The sequence below is a fragment of the Vidua chalybeata genome, chromosome 3, assembly GCF_026979565.1.
Source record: "Vidua chalybeata isolate OUT-0048 chromosome 3, bVidCha1 merged haplotype, whole genome shotgun sequence".
NCBI lineage: Eukaryota > Metazoa > Chordata > Aves > Passeriformes > Viduidae > Vidua > Vidua chalybeata.
Genome location: NC_071532.1, coordinates 111,003,922 through 111,021,542, shown reverse-complemented (window position 1 = coordinate 111,021,542; position 17,621 = coordinate 111,003,922). Strand labels below are relative to the sequence as shown.

General features: G+C 43.0%; 1 protein-coding gene across 3 annotated transcripts in view; it reads left to right on the top strand.

Moving 5' to 3' along the window:
* The window catches only part of MSRA (methionine sulfoxide reductase A), a 227,889-nt gene that overhangs the window by 90,065 nt on the left and 120,203 nt on the right, over window positions 1-17,621 (top strand). For all 3 annotated transcript variants that reach the window (XM_053937706.1, XM_053937708.1, XM_053937707.1), the window contains exon 3: window positions 14,279-14,398. In XM_053937706.1, the coding sequence (XP_053793681.1) occupies window positions 14,279-14,398 (120 nt within the window). The remainder of the gene's footprint in view (window positions 1-14,278; window positions 14,399-17,621) is intronic.

The window sequence follows — 17,621 nt, the reverse complement described above, 5'->3', positions numbered from 1 at the left end:
TGGGAGAATTTAGAGTGATTTTCCTGATTTTTAGGAATTTTTCTCACCTGATGAAGTTACTGAAAAAATATATCATTAGATAGATCAAAGATACAAAAACCTTCACCAACTTTTAAAATACTGGCTCAGAAATACTGCTGAAATGTGGAGGTCTCAATTGAAATGGAATCCCAGAATCCAGAATAGTTTGGGTTGGAAGGGACCTTAAATGTCATCACATTCCATTGGAACTGGATCTCCGGTGACTGTCGTGGGAGCTCGGGCACCTTTTGTCACATGTGAACACAAATAGAGATTTAAGTGCAGTTTTTCAAGTTTACATGAGGTTGGATGAGAATCCTTTATGCCTCGATACATATTTATGTAACTATATTTCTATTAATAAACATTTTTATATAATGTGTATTTATACACATGTGTATTAATGGTACATTATTTATTCTTTTATTTTGGGTAGTGGTCATATTAGATTATTTTCAATGGCAGTTAATGCTGGTTGGTACAGGCTATGCTTTTCCTGGGTGACACAAGTCTTTTGTCTTTAGAAAAGAGTAAAAACTTCATCCTGTAGGAGGCTCAAACAGCACCTTATTCCAGATTTTTATTCTGGAATACCTGACTTTGTTCTCTCTGCAGGACATACTTGGGAAATGAAGGCAAAACCACACTTCAGCCTCTGGAAGAACGAAACAACATGATCAGTTTTTCAAGCAAGATAAGAGCTTACCACAAAAAAAAAAAATCTGATTTAAGTTGAATGCAAGTAATTCTGAGACAGGCGTAGTTATTTGTTTGTGAGCCAGGGAAAACAGCATGAGATGTGTCAGGCTTGGAGATAAAATTTATTGGTGTGTCATTGGCTTAAATCCAACATTATGCTCATAAATAATCTAATCCTGGTGTGACATATTCCTGCTTGAACCTTGACTGAAAATTATTGAGAGTCATGTAATGAATTATGCAGGAGCAGACACGTGCTTGAGTCGAGGGGATGGAGCTGGAGTGGAATGCTGGAATGTGTTTGGAATTAGGGATGGCACTTACAGAGAGGGATGGAGAGAGGGCAGGGTGTCCTCCTGGTGTCCAAAGGGTGACACGGACCCTCGTTTGTCTAATGGTCATCCAGTTTTTTTGACTCTTCTGGGATGGAAAGTGTGGTGAGGAATGTCGTTGTCACTGTGTCTGTCCCTCATGCGCCATCAGTCTCTGAATTTACACCAGCTCAGGACATCCCAAGGCTCCAGACAAGCCCTGGCTCCAATATCCAGCTGCCCAGCAGGATGGGATTCACTTGGGTGACTCTGTGGAATTTTCCTGACAAGCCAAGAGAGGACAAGTGCAGGGATTTAAATGTTAGAATGGTGACACTCAGACTCACCCAGTGGGATGGGGCTTATCCCTGGGGTAGATAAAGAGATTTTAATTTGCTTTTTTTGGGCTGTCTAAGGAAACCATGGATCTGGAGAGCTGCAGGTCATGGACTTTGCTGTGAGTGATGGCAATTCCTTTGCCGAGCCATTGGTGCCACTCTGCCTCAGCGTTTTTTATAGTTCCCTTATTTCCAACGCTGCCAGCCCACGTTTCTTGGGAACAATTGTGCTGCATGATGGGTAAATGACTAACCACATTAATATTTGGCCTCTGTCTGCCCCTCTGGATATAAATTAGTTTTTATTTAACAATCTACTCTGGTATTTCCTTGAGTAATTATCTTTTGGGGTTTTTTTTTGGAGATGGGTAGGAAGAGTTATTCTATTTTGCAAGTAAGAACTCACCATCATTGCATTGCCTTGCAACAGATGAGAAAATAATTCTTGGAACTTCCATATTTCCATTAAGGACAGCTATGGTTCAAAATAGATCCATTTGAATGATCTAGGTGCTCTTGGAAGGCATTTATTGGTTTGGAAAAGGGTTAAGGGGAAAGGAGGACGAAAGGGCTGCTTGTTGAATTGCTTGTTATATGAATGTAATTATTTTTTTGCTCCTGAGCAATTATAGATTGTAGGTTTAAATAATTGTCAGGGTGCCTACAGCTTTCTGTTGTTGTTTGAAATCTAAGGCTACGAATATAATAAGGAATGTGAGATTACTTTTGCTGAATGTGGCTATGGCAGTTCATTTAACTCGGCAATAGTCATCAGAAAAAAAAGGAAAGAAAAGTCAATTTTTCCATTCCTTGCAGTAAACAAACCTTGTAAACAAGTTATTATTTTCTGCAGCAAGGACCTAGAAGTGATTCCTATTTTGCTGGTAACAAAACGTGGCTCTTTGCTTTTATAAGAGTGGAATATATTTTGTTTTGCTTCTCTCTATCTCAAGCTCCCCAAGGTGGCTTGGGAGATTAGAGAGATTTTCACAAGACAAGGGTAAGGCTTCAGTGTTATTGCAGAGATGGATTTATATGAAATGGATTACACAGCCTGATGACATCTCTTATTTTCTGTGTTTATCAAGTTCTACTTGAGTAGTGGAGCACTAAAGTGTGGCAAATGACCGGGGATGATCTAAAATGAATCTCTGCCAAGCACTGGAATGCTCAGAGTGAAGGAAGATCACAAAATGATTTGAAAGCCTCAAATCAATGGCTGAACTAAAGATGTGATGCTTTGCAATGAAGCAAATAATCAGCTTGATGATAGGACCGTGTAGCTCTATCTCAATCTCTTCACTGCATTATTGTAGCAGCGGTTCTTTTTATCCCTAACAGACTTTGGAAACATAATATATTAAGAAACTGTTCTCGTCTTGAAATAACAGAGGAGGGTGGCTAGGTTGAGGCATGATTAGTACCTGAATCTCTGGGCTTTCTGCTGTGCTCATTCAGATTAAGGTGCTGCACCTGGGTTGGTTCAGTCCCTGGGGTCAATCCAGGCTGGGGATGAAGGGATGGAACAGGCCTGGGAGAAGGACTTGGGGGTCCTGGTGGGTGAGAGCTGGACATGGCCCAGCCCAGAAAACTCTGTGGGCAGCAGGGGAGGGGGGGATTCTGATCCTCTGCCCCCCTCAGGTGAGACCCCACCTGCAGAGCTGCCTCCAGCCCTGGACTCCAAGATCAGAGGGACGTGGAGCTGCTGGAGAGAGTCCAGAGGAGACACCAGGATGATCAGAGGGATGGAGCAGCTCTGCTGTGGGAAAGGCTGAGAGGATTGGGATTGTTCAGCCTGGAGAAGAGATGCTTTAGGGTGACCTACTTGCCCCTTCCAGTATCTGAAGGGAACCTAAAAGAGAGCTGGAGAGGGACTTTGGAATAAGACCTGGAGTAACAGGACAAGAGGGAATGTCTCCAAACTGACAGAGAACAGATTTAAATTGGATATTAGCAAGTAATCCTTCCCTGTGAGGGTGGGGAGGCCCTGAGGTTGCCCAGAGAAGCTGTGGCTGCCCCTGGATCCCTTGGAAGTGTCCAAGACCAGGCTGGATGGGGCTTGGAACAGCCTGGGATAGTGGAAGATGTCTCTGCCCTTGGCAGGGGTGGAACAGGATGAGCTTTAAGGTCCCTTCAAACCCAAACCATTCTATAAGTTTTGATTCCATTTTTGGACAATTCAGGGCTGTGCTAAGAACTTCTGATGCTTTTATTCATCACATTTTATTGCTCAAGTAATTTATTTGGTGAGAGAAATGAGAAGGAGTAAACAAATAGTTCGAGGACTCAGATTTTTGACCATAAACCTTGATATTTTTTTCTGTGTCCTTGGGACACTTCAGTCATCATATTTGTGGCCAAGAAAGATCAGGTGTCTACAGGACTCCTCAAGATGACTCTTTAATGGATTAGACATGAAACAGAAGCAATTTTCATCCTAGCACTTTGCATTTAAGGACTGATTGTTCCTGCTTTGTGAATAGCTCTTCTTTCCTGCAGGACAGATCCATTTGTGGTGCAATATTGCTTTGGATGTCAGTCAGTTGCTCATGGAAAATGCTGCCTGTTGATCCCAGCCACAAACATTCAATCAGCTGCATTTCCAAACCCCCAAACATGAAAGGAAACAGGTGTTTATTGGTTTCCCCTTCCTGAATTTTACAGTTTGTGACAGTTCTCTTTGGTGTTTATGGAACGTAGGAGTACGAATGACCCTGTAAATAGAAAAAGTCAACTTTTGGGGATGTTGCTCTTTTGTTCTGCATTTGTACCCAGAACCCAGCATAGTGGAATTCAAATCTGTGGCAACGGCTTTATGTGCTGTGGGTTTGAAAATAGCAACATCACTAATGATGGAAATCAGCTTCAGAGAGAAAACCTTTTAGAGTCTGAGTTGAGCCTTGAATTCCCAAAGCCTCCTGCTCATCTCGTTTTTCCCAGTGCTCCACCTGTCTAATATATATTATATATGTCTAAATATAATTGGATGGATGATTTATACAAAGCCAAGTAGACAGATTTTAGTTAATTTTCATGAATTTTCATGAATGAAACTTGATCTAATCTATGGACTAGATAGCACCTCGACCTGGACTAGTGGAAGGAAGGTGGAATGACAGCAGCTGTAAAGTCCTTTCCAACCCAAACCGTTCTGGGGTCTGTGATGTTTCCATGATCAAAGACCAAATACATTTTTTAGGACGGAAACCTTCGGGAGTAAGACATTGAACTGTTTTTTTGGATGAATTCTCTATTTATTGTTAAACATTTCTGATTCCTATTCTCTCATGCTTGATCTTCAGAGAATGATGAAATATCCTGAGTTGGAAGAGACCCACCAGGATCATTGACTGAATTCATGACCTGGCACAGGACATCCCAACAATCCCACCCTGTGCCTGAGAGCATTGTCCAAACACTCCTGGAGCTCTGGAAACCTTGGGGCCATGTCCATTCCCTTGACTCATCCCAAGTTTTTACTGAAGAATACAAACCAAGCAAAATGTGGGAAGGAAAAAGTTTGAAAATACAGAGTTTTATCAAGTGGTGTTTGTCTTAGTCAACAGACACAAAATCAAAGATCAATAAAGTTGGAAAAGACCTCTCAGATCATTGAGTCCAACCTTTTAAAGTCACAGGCAAGGCATGAAAAAGAGATTTTTAACAAAAATCTGTAATTGGGATCCTTTGGTATTTTTCCAAAAAGGATTCTTTGTTTTGCTTTGGTACCACTCATACCTCAGTTGTGGAGTATTTAAATAATATTTAATATATTATAATTTATATGAGGCTTGATTATTTGCAGTTATTAGAAACAAAGTCTGTATCCCAAGATTAAGGAAAAAGAGAGGGAAGAACTGACAAGGCTCTTGGCTTTCTTCATTCTCACAAGTTCTCCTTCTCTTCCTGAAAAGTGGATTATTGAGATTCTGATTATTCAGATCCACAGTGAATTTCTGGAGGGTCCAGGTGCTGCTCATGAGTGGAAGTTGAGGTGCACCATTGTTCTCCTGGCTCTGCCAGGTTTGGGGAAGTGTCATAGGCACAGGGACATTCTGGGCCAGCTCTCAAAGGTCACAAAGTTTGGCCTCTGCTGCTTTTGTGTGATGAGAACCTTTCAGGTCACCAGAAAGGATTTTTTTGGCTGGGTTGCATCTTCCAGTTTCTGGGAATTAGAGGTAAGTTTTCCAACAGAGAATTTTGATGATGGAATTTTATTGTGTGGAGTCACCAGAAAGCAGCGCTGTGGATTTTCAGGACAAAAATGGTTTAAATATTCCTGCTTTTTGGGCAGGAAAGGATATGGAGGCAGTGAATAAGGCCAACCTGGGAAGTGCTGGGATTCACTGACTGGGGTCTGTCCCTGCTCTCTGCTGGTTAAGCTCAAAATTGCATTGAAATAGGAATATGTGAAACCTCTTGTGTTCTGCCTGGGAAGTTCAGAGCAACTGTGCTTTGTGCCTTATTAACATTCTGGATATTGGCTTCAGCTTTTTTTGAATCCTGTTGAGTTTGTATTATTTATAACTTGTAACATGCTTTAGGATGGGTTTGATAAACACATTTTGAAGTCGTTTTCTGTATCTCCCCATTGCTTTTCCCAGTTTGAGTGCTGTTGTCTTCAAGGGTTTTTTTCCAAAGTCATCCTTCTGACACATTTCCCATGCTGAAAACATGGCAGTTTTTCTCTTGACAGTAAAATATTCCTTCCCTCTGATGATAATCTGCTTTTCCTTTGCAATAATCTGTTGTGCAGCTTTTATCCAAACATCCATCCGTACACAAACACGTGCCCACGCCTGCGTCCAACGTCAGCAGCCACAGGCAGGAACCAATTTCCTGGGCATTTGTTAATTTGAATGAACATGAGGCTTCTGCTTCTCCTATGGAAAAAAAAAAAGAAGCAAACCCAACAGTTTCCTTGGGAATTCATGCAGTGCGAACAGAACACATCTTGGCAAAACGGTGAGCCAAGAAATTCCTCTTTAGTTGCTCTGTTAGGCAAACTGCATTTTAAATTTCTTGCCCAGGGCTTTGTTTGACTTGCCCCAGGCAAGCTGTTCAACATATTTATCAACCCTGTTGGAGCATTAGAGCCAACGCTCATCGAGGAAGATCATCCTCTTAATGCCATCTGTCATCAGCAGTTTTATTTCTTTCAGCTCAACTTGTTCTGTTTCACCATTTTTTCCCCCTGTTCCTCCCAACCATTTCTTAGCTGATTATTTCCCAGTGATCTCAAATATTCTGTGATTGCTCAGATATTCAGGGGCTGTTGGATGTTAAACCCCTGAGGGTATCAATGGTACAATTTTCTTTTAAATCCTGATTGATAACATTAATCCTATATGGATCCAGATGGCTTCCAAAGCACCCTATGTATCTCAGTGCTGTGCAAAAGATGAGAGTGCATTGCAATCTGACTCTGGAATTCTTTCCAGATCCTCAACAAGACCTTAAAAAAATTCAGAACAAAGGCTCTGGGGTATTTTCATGCTGTATTTTTATCTTGAGGACATGGCTTTGATAATTTTAGATTTTCAAGCCATTAATAAGACTTGTGTAAGTGCACAGAAAGTATCGAAGTGTTCAACAAAGCTGTAGCCACTCACTTCCCAAGGGATTTGAGATCCAGTTTGCTCTTGGATTTGTGTCCACAATCAGAGTGGAGCAAAAGGGACTGATGGGAGTATTTCCCTCTAGAAAACAAAAGTTAATCTTTTGGGAATCTGGTGCTATGGCATTACTGGTGCTATGGATGCTTACATAAAGTCACAAAAAAATATTGTAGCCAGGTGATCATCCACTGTGCGTCAGCTGAATATGCTGGACGTTCTCTTGGGTTCCCAGGACATTTTTATCTGATTATCCAAGCAGGGACATAATGGACTCACAGAATGGTTTGGGTGGGAAGGGACCTTAGAGATCATCCAGTGCCACCCCCTGACATGGGCAGGGACACCTTCCACTGTCCCAGGGTGCTCCGAGCCCTGTCCAACCTTGGACACTGCCAGGGATCCAGGGGCAGCCACAGCTTCTGTGGGAAACCTGTGCCTGTGCCAGGAGTCCTTCCCAATATCCTGCCCTCTGGCAGCAGGAAGCCATTCCCCGTGTCCAGTCCCTCCATGCCTTGTCCCAAGTCCCTCTCCAGCTCTCCTGGAGCCCCTTTAGGCTCTGGAAGGGGCTCTGAGGTTTCCCTGGATGCTTCTCTTCTCCAGGGGAACACCCTCAGCCTGGCTCCAGAGCAGAAGGGCTTCAGCCTTTGGAGCATCTCTGTGGATTCCTGTGGTCTTTCCCCAACAGATCCTCCAAAGATCTGCAGGTTCCCATCACAGCTTCCTTGCCACCTACTTGCCCCTGTTTTTTGGGGAGGGAACACAATGGTGCTCACCAAGGTGTCATCCTGACCTTCCTCAGTAAAGCCAAGGTCCCCTCTTCAGCCTGAGAAGTTCTCAGAATTAACGGTTGCCACGATTTCAGAGCACAGAGCATCAATATCCCTTTGGCTCCGTGCTCAGAAATATCAGTACTTGGACTGTCTTCAATCAATCAGCTGTACCAACTGCTCTCCACAGTTTTCTAAGGAGGAAAATGCCAATCACACTCGGCATTTGGCTGAAATGTATGGAATGAGCATTATTCTATAGGGATGGAACTTGCCGAGGCTCAATTTATTCCTTCCAGCTGAGGAAGGGCGGGGAGGGGGGAAATTACAAAAAAAAAAAAAAAAATCATTTCAGGTTAAGGCAGCTGAGCATTTCCTTCTCCAGATTTTATAGAGGGAACAAAATGAATCGTATTCAAAATCTGGGCCAAGTCCTGTGCTGGCCAAGGGAAGCAGGATCCTGGCAGCTGTGCCTCCAGCTCCCGGAGATGCTGGCTCGGGCAGGAAGCTCTGAGGTAGCCGGTGGGATGTGCTCTTGGCTGTCCTTTTCTGCCTCAATGTATGGGAGCAGCCTGTGGCTGGATCCTGTGGCACTGGAGCAGCTGGCACAGCCACTGCTCCCAGGGACTCCGAGCAGAGCCTGGCACGAGAGGCTCCTCTTGTCTGGAAAGATCCTGTCCCGCTTCTTCCTCTCCTCTGGGCATTGGGAAGAGGTTTCCAGGACTCTGCTCTATGTTCTCCCAGCACGTTTTATTATATTTAAAGCTGACATTTCCCCCCCACCCCACACGCCCCTCCCAGCTGGTGGAATATATCCCGAAATCCTGCTAACAGAAGGAGGAGCAGGATCCGTGTCCTTTGCAGTTCATCTTCCTCAGCGAAGCATTGCTGGCATGGGAACAGCTCCTTAATCTGCTGCATGGAAAAGTGCCTTGGAGTGTGGGTGTAGGGATGGCAGGCGGCGGGCCAGGAGAGGCTTGGCATGCCAAGGAAATAATGCATTCATTCTTCAAAATATGACAAAAAAAAGGAGTCTTCTGGATGTCCTGTTGGACTGCTGGGAAGGCAGGGAGAGGGAAGGCTTGGAAATAAAGCTGGCAGGAGGGAAAGGTCAGTGGGGAGTCAGGTGTGTCTGCACTTGATGCTGTCAGAGAAGCATATTCCACAAAGATAAAGGACAAAAGGCATTAAAAAAAATTGCACAAATGAAAACATTGTATATGTGGTATATGTGTACATTATAAGAAATGAAAATTGGCCAGTACAGAACACAATGCACCTGCTGTGAGCTTCTTTAAATAAATGGAATAAATGGGAGGCTGAGAGTCCCCAAAGCTTGGAGTTAATGGATGTTAATTAGTACAGAATGGGTGCAGCTTGTGAGGCTGGAGTTTGGATCAGGAACACCCTTCTGATGCAAATTTACTGCCTGTGCTCATTTGCATAATGGAATCATAAATAGGAATTTACATCAGGGAATCTTCGTGGAGACCAAGGATCATTCAGATATGATAGGAACAGGCACTGGAGAAGAGATCAGAACAAAGGTGAGGAAAGGTTTCCTTTGGAGATCGTGGAGTTCCTTGTGGGATTGGGGAAAAATGTCTGGAATGTTGAATAATTTTCAAATAAGTTTTCCAGTTGGTTTTTTGGTGCTCTTTGATGGCTTCTGTACATAGTACACCAAAAAAAGGAATTAACAGTATTGCAAGCTGTGAACATTATTATGAGGATAGATAACTTTGGAATTAGTAATTTTGTCCGGGATTTATCTCTGCAGCACGGAGTCCTACTGAGCTTGTCGGGCTGGTCATTGTTTATGGATGTGGAAGAGAAATAGGCAACTCTCAGACACAAATCACTGTATTTTGGGAGATTTGATTCAACTTCAGATTCAGAGACTCTCTGGGTTTTGTAATGTCTGTGTCTGGGGTAGGGACTGGTTTCTCCTGCCTTAAAATATGCAAATGGGATGCTCTGGTGTACGCACTTGGAGCTATGGGATGCACAATATCAGGAGGACGTGGAACTGCTGGAACAAGTCCAGAGGAGGCCACAGAGATGTTCCAAAGGCTGGAGCCCTTCTGCTCTGGAGCCAGGCTGGGAGAGCTGGGGGTGTTCACCTGGGGAAGAGAAGGATCCAGGGAGAGCTCAGAGCTGCTTCCAGGGCCTAAAGGGGCTCCAGGAGAGCTGGAGAGGGACTTGGGACAAGGCATGGAGGGACTGGACACAGGGAATGGCTTCCCACTGCCAGAGGGCAGGGTTAGATGGGATATTAAGAAGGAATTCCTGGCTGTGAAGGTGGTGAGGCCCTGGCACAGGGTGCCCAGAGAAGCTGTGGCAGCCCCTGGATCCCTGGAAGTGTCCAAGGCCAGGCTGGATGGAGCTTGGAGCAGCCTGGGATAGTGGGAGGTGTCCCTGCCCATGGCAGGGGGTGGCACTGGATGATCTCTAAGGTCCCTTCCCACCCAAACCATTCCCTGATTCCATGAGTTCCATTTGCCATGTCCACAAGTGTTTTGCCTGCCCTTTCACGTGTCTCTCCCAAATTTTATGTCATTTATGTCAGCCATGTGCACACAGATGTCCAAGATATCCTCAGGCATCTCAAATGATCCCAAGTGTCTCCATTTAGGCAAATAAATGAATCCCTGGATGTTGAAGCTCCTGTGCAGCCAATGGAGGCCTGGTCAACATGGTTAATCCATACAGCTGCTCATCCCTGCTAACACCTGGGGTTCCATTCTGCTCTGTCTTGGAATATTTCAAAATTTTTTTATCTCTAAAAATGGGGTGCTTATCTCTCTTATCAGAGTAGCACTTTGCTTTCATTATTTTAGAAGAATATTTCATCTTATGCTGACTATTTATTAGGAACATGCAAATTACAGGGTTGCCTATGGAAACACAGGGTCCTTGGTGACAAAAAACCTTGTTCAGAGGATCTATAGGAGTATGGATCCATAAAGAGAATAGCTGGAGAAAATGGATGTGGATGCTGGAAAGGAGTATAGATTCTATAATTTAATCCCCAATAGTTTGATTAATATTTTTTCATAGGTATGCTTGAACGTTTAAAGATTCCTGTCTGAATCTGTTTGGGTTTGAAGCTCAAAACCAGAAGAAAAAAGTTTAAAACACCTTTTCAAATTTCAATTAAGAGTCAGTCAAAATCCATCACTATTCTTGTTTTTGTTTTGCAAATTAGCAATTAAAAAGTGACAAATGTCTTCAGTACTTAAACACTCCTCTGCAATACCCATTATGTTCAAGTAAGACTTTTTTTTTTTTTTTTTTTCTAGGAGCATGAGTGTTTCCCTGTAGTTCCTTTTTTTTCTTCCTCTTAGGAATGCCTCCGGAAGCTCCCTCTGTAACTCCAAAGCTGCACTCACTTCCCCACTACTGGGTATTATGCAAATAACTTCATGAATAGTTTAGAATCACATTCATGTTTTTGAGTTTTAAATTATAATATGGGTGGCTTATTTTGCTTTTATGGTTCTTTACCTCTTTTTTTTTTTTTTTTACTTATTTGTTTCCCCCTCTGAGTTTTTATTTCATTATTTAAATTTATTATTTAAATTATTTATTTATTCAGTTTCCTTACTAAACTAGTAATAATTAAGGGAAGTAAGCTTTATTTTTTTTGTTCTGCAAGACCATGTGAAATCTTGAACTGAAATTATTTCTCTGTTTTGGTAATAATTGTCCATATTAACCATGGCTAGAGGCAGCCAATGCTCTGGAAAACAAGCACTCCATGAGCTCACGTGTCTAATTCCGGAATATTATGTGGGATTTTATTGTTAATATTTCTCTCCTTATGACAATTTCTCTGTCGAACGTGGCACCACTTTAGCAGAATAACAAACATCAGCTGAATGGATTAATGCTGGGGAAAGCAATTTAGTGCTGGATTGTTGTAAATGATGTCTCTTTACCAGCAGGTTGTTTTATTATGACAAAGATTTCAATTTTATCTGTTCTCGGGGATGGGAGGATTTATTGTTTGTGTGAGGTGGCAGCGCACTTGAGAAAATGATGAGAGCAGTTATTCAGGAGAATAAAATTCCTCTCTCCCCGGGAAAGGGCAGCACGATGAACTTGGGCATCAGCTGGAAGAGGGAAAAATGGAGGAGTCCATGGTGGGGTCACAGGCCACTGGTCAAATCCACAGAGTCACAAAATATTTCAGGTTGGAAAAGCCCTCCAAGATCATGTCCAGCCATCCCCCAGCACTGTCAAGGCCACCACGGACCCATGTCCCCAGGTGCCACATCCACAGAGCTTTTAAATCCCACCAGGGATGAGGGCTCCACCACTGCCCTGGAAAGAGTGGTCAAAGACAATTATCAATGAGAGAATCCCAAATAATAGTTATTAATCAGGTCATTGGCCACAGGTCTGATGATCAGGGATTTCAACAGCAACGTTAGGGGTTTATTGATCATTAAAATCCCTGAAATAAAACACTAAGAATGCGCATTTCTGCTTTGTATTTGAAGTTGGGCCTGTATCTGAGCTCAAACCTGAGTTTGGGTTGAGTTCTTAATCTTGGGTTGCTCATTCACACTCAGGTGCTGGCCTAGGAATATGATGTGGAAGAAAATGTGGATCTGTCCCATTCCTTGGCATGGATGATGTTGCTCCTTGGCCACCCCGCAGTGTGTTTGTCCAGCCAGTGGTAGTTTGATAAATTGCCTCCAGAGCTGTTCCTGCGAGAGCCTCAGCCTCACCTGCTGCGGGCACAGCTGGGATTTTAGGCAGCTGGAGCTCAAACTTCCCTTGGAATATTAAGGATGCAAAGCACTGAAGTATTAGAGTTGGGCAGAAGTTTATTTTCCATGTGTCTCATGCAAATCCAGACTTGGGACCTAAGGAAAAGCCCCCAGAACAAGTTAAATCACCCTTGGAAGCAGTTTCATACAGCCTTGGTGTGCCTGATTCCATGGGAGCTCCAATGGCCCCTCTGTTTTGGAGCCAGGCTGGGAGAGCTGGGGGTGCTCAACTGGAGAAGAGAAGGATCCAGGGAGAGCTCAGAGCTCCTTCCAGGGCCTAAAGGGGCTCCAGGAGAGCTGGAGAGGGACTTGGGACAAGGCATGGAGGGACAGGACCCAGGGAATGGCTTCCCACTGCCAGAGGGCAGGGATAGATGGGATATGGGGAAGGAATTCCTGGCTGTGAAGGTGGTGAGGCCCTGGCAGAGGTTTCCCAGAGAAGCTGTGGCTGCCCCTGGATCTCTGGAAGTGTCCAAGGTCAGTTTGGACAGGGCTTGGAGACACCAGCCTGATTTAGGTGAGGAACCCAAGTCCAAGAGCTCTGGTTATCTCTGAAATCAAGGGACAATAACTGCAGTTTCACCATCAGTTTGTATCCTCTGCAGGAGTTGTCCTCAAGAGGTTCCTGCCTCTTTCCAGGATCTCCAGGAGCAGCCTTGGCTTTTAATTCCTGCGGTTTGCTTAAGCATCTGAATTAGAAATCCCAGTTCTGTACTTTTTGGCGCATTAAAACTTAAATTTGAAGTTAATCTCTGAAGGTTCAAAGTGTGAGCCATCAAGGTTGGAGGAGGGGCTGCTCCGCTCTTCTGGTTGTGCGTTGAAGGATCCTTTCTGTGACTTTTTAACCTGTCATGTCTGCAGCGTTACCTGGAGAAAACTCCCATGGATCACTGATTTCTGTGTATATAGAAATTGTGTATTTAATGTTTAGTTTATTTTTACTGCCTTTATTTCAACTGTTTTAGAAAGGGAATAATAACAGGATGTTGCCACTGAAAAGGAAAATTCATTGCTCCAGCTTGACGATACTGGAATCTCCATGACACTCTAAATAAAAACTTTAATAAATAGTCCCTTAAACATTTATTTAACTAAGCCATCAGACAATTGTCAGTGTTGGTGATGCTTGTTCCTTAATTCCTTTAACCAGAAGAGGTTTTAATTTACACCCTTAAACAGTCTGATGTCCTTTGGTAATTGGCCATGGGGGTGAATGACTACAAAAATCTTGTCTGAACATCAAATATCTCTGCATAAATTGTTAAGCTGAACATTTTTCCCTTTTTATAACATATAATATAATCCATTATTGCTTCCACCTCTGCCTGAAAGGAGAAAATTAAATAACTGTTTGCCATTAATACAAATTATTGTGTTTTGACAGCTTCCTAATCAGTTCAAGTAAAAATGGTGCTGCACAAACAGCGCAATTGCCTTGTAAGAAACTTTTTTTTTTGGTGTGTGCATGAGATTTCTCCTTGTTTGGGCCTTCAAACCCTTTCAAGGTTTGCCCTCTATGATAAATTGATATTCAGAAGCATAAATCAAGCTGTGTTTGAGTCGTGCTCTGATGCAGAATGGATTTCTCTTTATAGTTACCCTATAAATAAACTTGGACAACACTTGACCAGCAGGTGCTGCCTATAGATGTTCCTTCCACTACGCCCTGCATCAATTAATATGCAAATGAGTGATTGAGTGTTGGCAGGTTTTGACCTCACAATGTGTATTTTGTGCTCACTTCAGGTATGGGCTGTTTCTGGGGAGCTGAGAGGAAGTTCTGGAGGCAGAAAGGAGTCTATTCCACTCAAGTGGGTTATGCAGGAGGACATACCCCAAACCCTACCTACAAAGAGGTGTGCTCAGGTGAGTCTTTCCTCTTTGGTTTTTAAGGATCAGGAGTGGAATCCTGAATTATGGATGACAACAAAGAGTGAAATGAGTGACTGCAGTGACAAAGGAGATTTGGGGTTGGCTTTACGTCCTAAACTGTACTGAAATCTATGGATGCCCATCCCATTGCTGTCTTCTAATAATTAATGATCAATGTATGAACAAATATTCTGTTCTGATTAATAATCTGTTAATTCTTCACACAGTTCAGTGCACAGCATCCTGCCATTTCCAGACCAAAGCCTTGCATTTATTTTTCACTCTACACTACAAAACTCCAACGCAATTTCTTTCTGTGATTTGAACCACAGAACCCCTGGCAGCCAACTAATGCTGCTGGTGGGGAAAATCCTGCACTCACTTGGAAGTTTTCCTTTGGTTTATTTTCTTGTTAACATCTTTATGCCAAATGCTGACACTGGGGCATGTTCTTAGTGACAAACTCTCACATGGGCTTCATGGAAAGGGTGTGAAAAGTGACACGAACAAATAATGGGCACTTGAAGCCCTGTGCAGAGGTGCTGCAAGGCAGACAAAAAGGCAGAAACTTGCTGGAAATTGTGAAAAGTGGGAAAAGGGATGATTTGAGGTGGAACAGAGTGGAATGGAATGGAATGGAATGGAATGGAATGGAATGGAATGGAATGGAATGGAATGGAATGGAGTAGAAATGGAAAGGGAAAGGGAAAGGGAAAGGGAAAGGGAAAGGGAAAGGGAAAGGGAAAGGGAAAGGGAAAGGGAAAGGGAAAGGGAAAGGAAAGGAATGGAAAGGGAAAGGGAAAGGGAAAGGGAAAGGGAAAGGGAAAGGGAAAGGGAAAGGGAAAGGGAAAGGGAAAGGGAAAATGAAAGGAAAAGGAAATAAATTGGAATGGAATGGAATGGAATGGAATGGAATGAAACGAAATGGAAAATTATTCTTCCATTTTATGGGGGAAGGGAAATTAAATTTGTTTAGAATGGAAGGGAAAATTCTTTTTCCGTTTTCTGGTGACAGCCATACAGAAAACAATCTGAAAAAGCCTTCTGGAGGGTGTGCAGGATTTGGAGCTATTTTCAGTGCGTTCTCCTAATACATAAATACACCATTTTTGGCCAGCATTAGACAACCCAGGATGTTCATTCAGCACCAAACATCTTTTCATATTTTGCTTACAGATGTTCAGAACAATTCTGTTGCTCTGTATATTCATAAGCTTTTAGAAATCTGCATAGCTCAAGTGGCACTGAAATCAGAAGGGAAGAACTCTGCTGTTGTTATTCATAAACTGGGGATGTACAATTACCATATAAAATATGCAGCTAACGATGATTTCCTTAAAAACAGGGTCGTTTATAGGCTTGTGGTTCAGGCTGTTCACATGTGAGCAGGTCATTTGGGTTTACTCTCAGTTGTTTTCTTTGTTTATCTTCAGTGACTGGAATGTAAAGAAAAATAAAACATGTCTGGTTATTATATGATATTAGTTAGAAGGCTGAGATTCACTGAATTAAACCAATTTATAATCTTGTCAATTCTCATCTTTCTGAGGCATTTTCTCTCATGCACAAATCACAACTTCTAATAGTTAACAATTCAATATAAAAATGTGCCACACAGACTTTGTTTCTTCTCTGAGTTATGTAAAATATTTGGCTGTGAGGTTGTTTCACATCTCCTGAGCAAAAAATCCATGTTTTTCTGAGGAATACTACTGCCTCTTGCATAAGAATTATTCTTTTGACTGATTCTTCCATATTGGATTTCCAGTTCTCCTTAAAATGCCTTGGCTTCCAAAGGTCACCTGGACGGCTTCTAAATAGCTGATGGAAGAGAGTAGGGAAAGGGAAAATTAATTTCTTGCTCTGTTACATCCTGTTCCTGTGGTCAGCTGGTGATTTCCCAAGTTAATTCCATAAGCCCAGAGCAGGGTGGTGGTTGGGATGTTGTTATTTAAGGGTAGAAAGATGTGGGGAGGGTTTGGCTGGGTAATGTGGGGTTAATTTTACATATTTTGCGCATAAACTGTTGATATTAAAGGCAACAATGGGAAAACTGATGGGATTTTTTCAGGAGTTGTTGATGGCAACAAAGAAAAAAATGTAATATAGGAAAGTTCTTGGCTTTGCAGGTTTGCCCTTCTCTAAAAATACAGAAGAAAATCATGTGACAAACTATCAACTGTGTTCAGGGAATCCTGGAATTTTGGAATGATTTTGGGTGGGAAGGGACCTTAAAGCTCATCCATTTCTACCCCCTGCCATGGACGGAACACTTGCCACTATCCCAGGTTGATCCAAGCTTAACCAACCCGGCTTTGGACACTTCCAGGGATCCAGGGGTGGCCAGAGCATCTCTGGGCACCCTGTGCCAGGGCCTCCCCACCCTCACAGTCAGGAATTCCTCCCCAGTATCCCATCTATCCCTGCCCTCTGGCAGTGGGAAGCCATTCCCTGGGTCCTGTCCCTCCATGCCTTGTCCCAAGTCCCTCTCCAGCTCTCCTGGAGCCCCTTTAGGCCCTGGAAGGGGCTCTGAGGTCTCCCTGGATGCTTCTCTTCTCCAGGAGAACACCCCCAGCTCTCCCAGCCTGGCTCCAGAGCAGCAGGGCTGTGATGAATTTGAGCATCTCCTGATGTTCTGGCATGGCCTTGTATTCCTTGGAGAACCCTTCAGCTGGACACTGCAGCACTCTTCCAAAGTGGCTCTGGTTCTCCAGAGTGTTTAAATGTATAATTAAAGTACAAATATTCCCTTCCCTTTCTGTGGCTTGTAAAAGGGATCTGAAGGTTTCCACGGACAGGAACTAAGTCCTCAAGATTAAAGTTTCCAAGCAGTAATGAGAGTGGCTCAGAACATTTTCTTTTATTATTAAATTGCTGTCAAGAGAATAGATTCCTGTTGTGCCTTTGTCTGGTCTTTTTTTTTTTTTATCCTTATAAGAACAGGATGTAGGAATTTTAATGACTGTGAAGAATCTCAGTGTTCACCATGCCCTTGATCTGTGCCTTGATAGGATTGGCCAATTGCTCCACCTCTCCCCTTCCCCCCCCACCCAGTTCACCTGTGAGAAAGGAAAGGAAGGTCAGCCAAAGTACAAAATACTGCATCAATCAAAGTTAATGTCATGAAATGTGGGAATTACTGTTTTGTGTATTTTTTGTAGCAATTGAAGAACAGGATTTTGTAGAAAATCTGTAATTTTTGTTAACTAGAACAGTT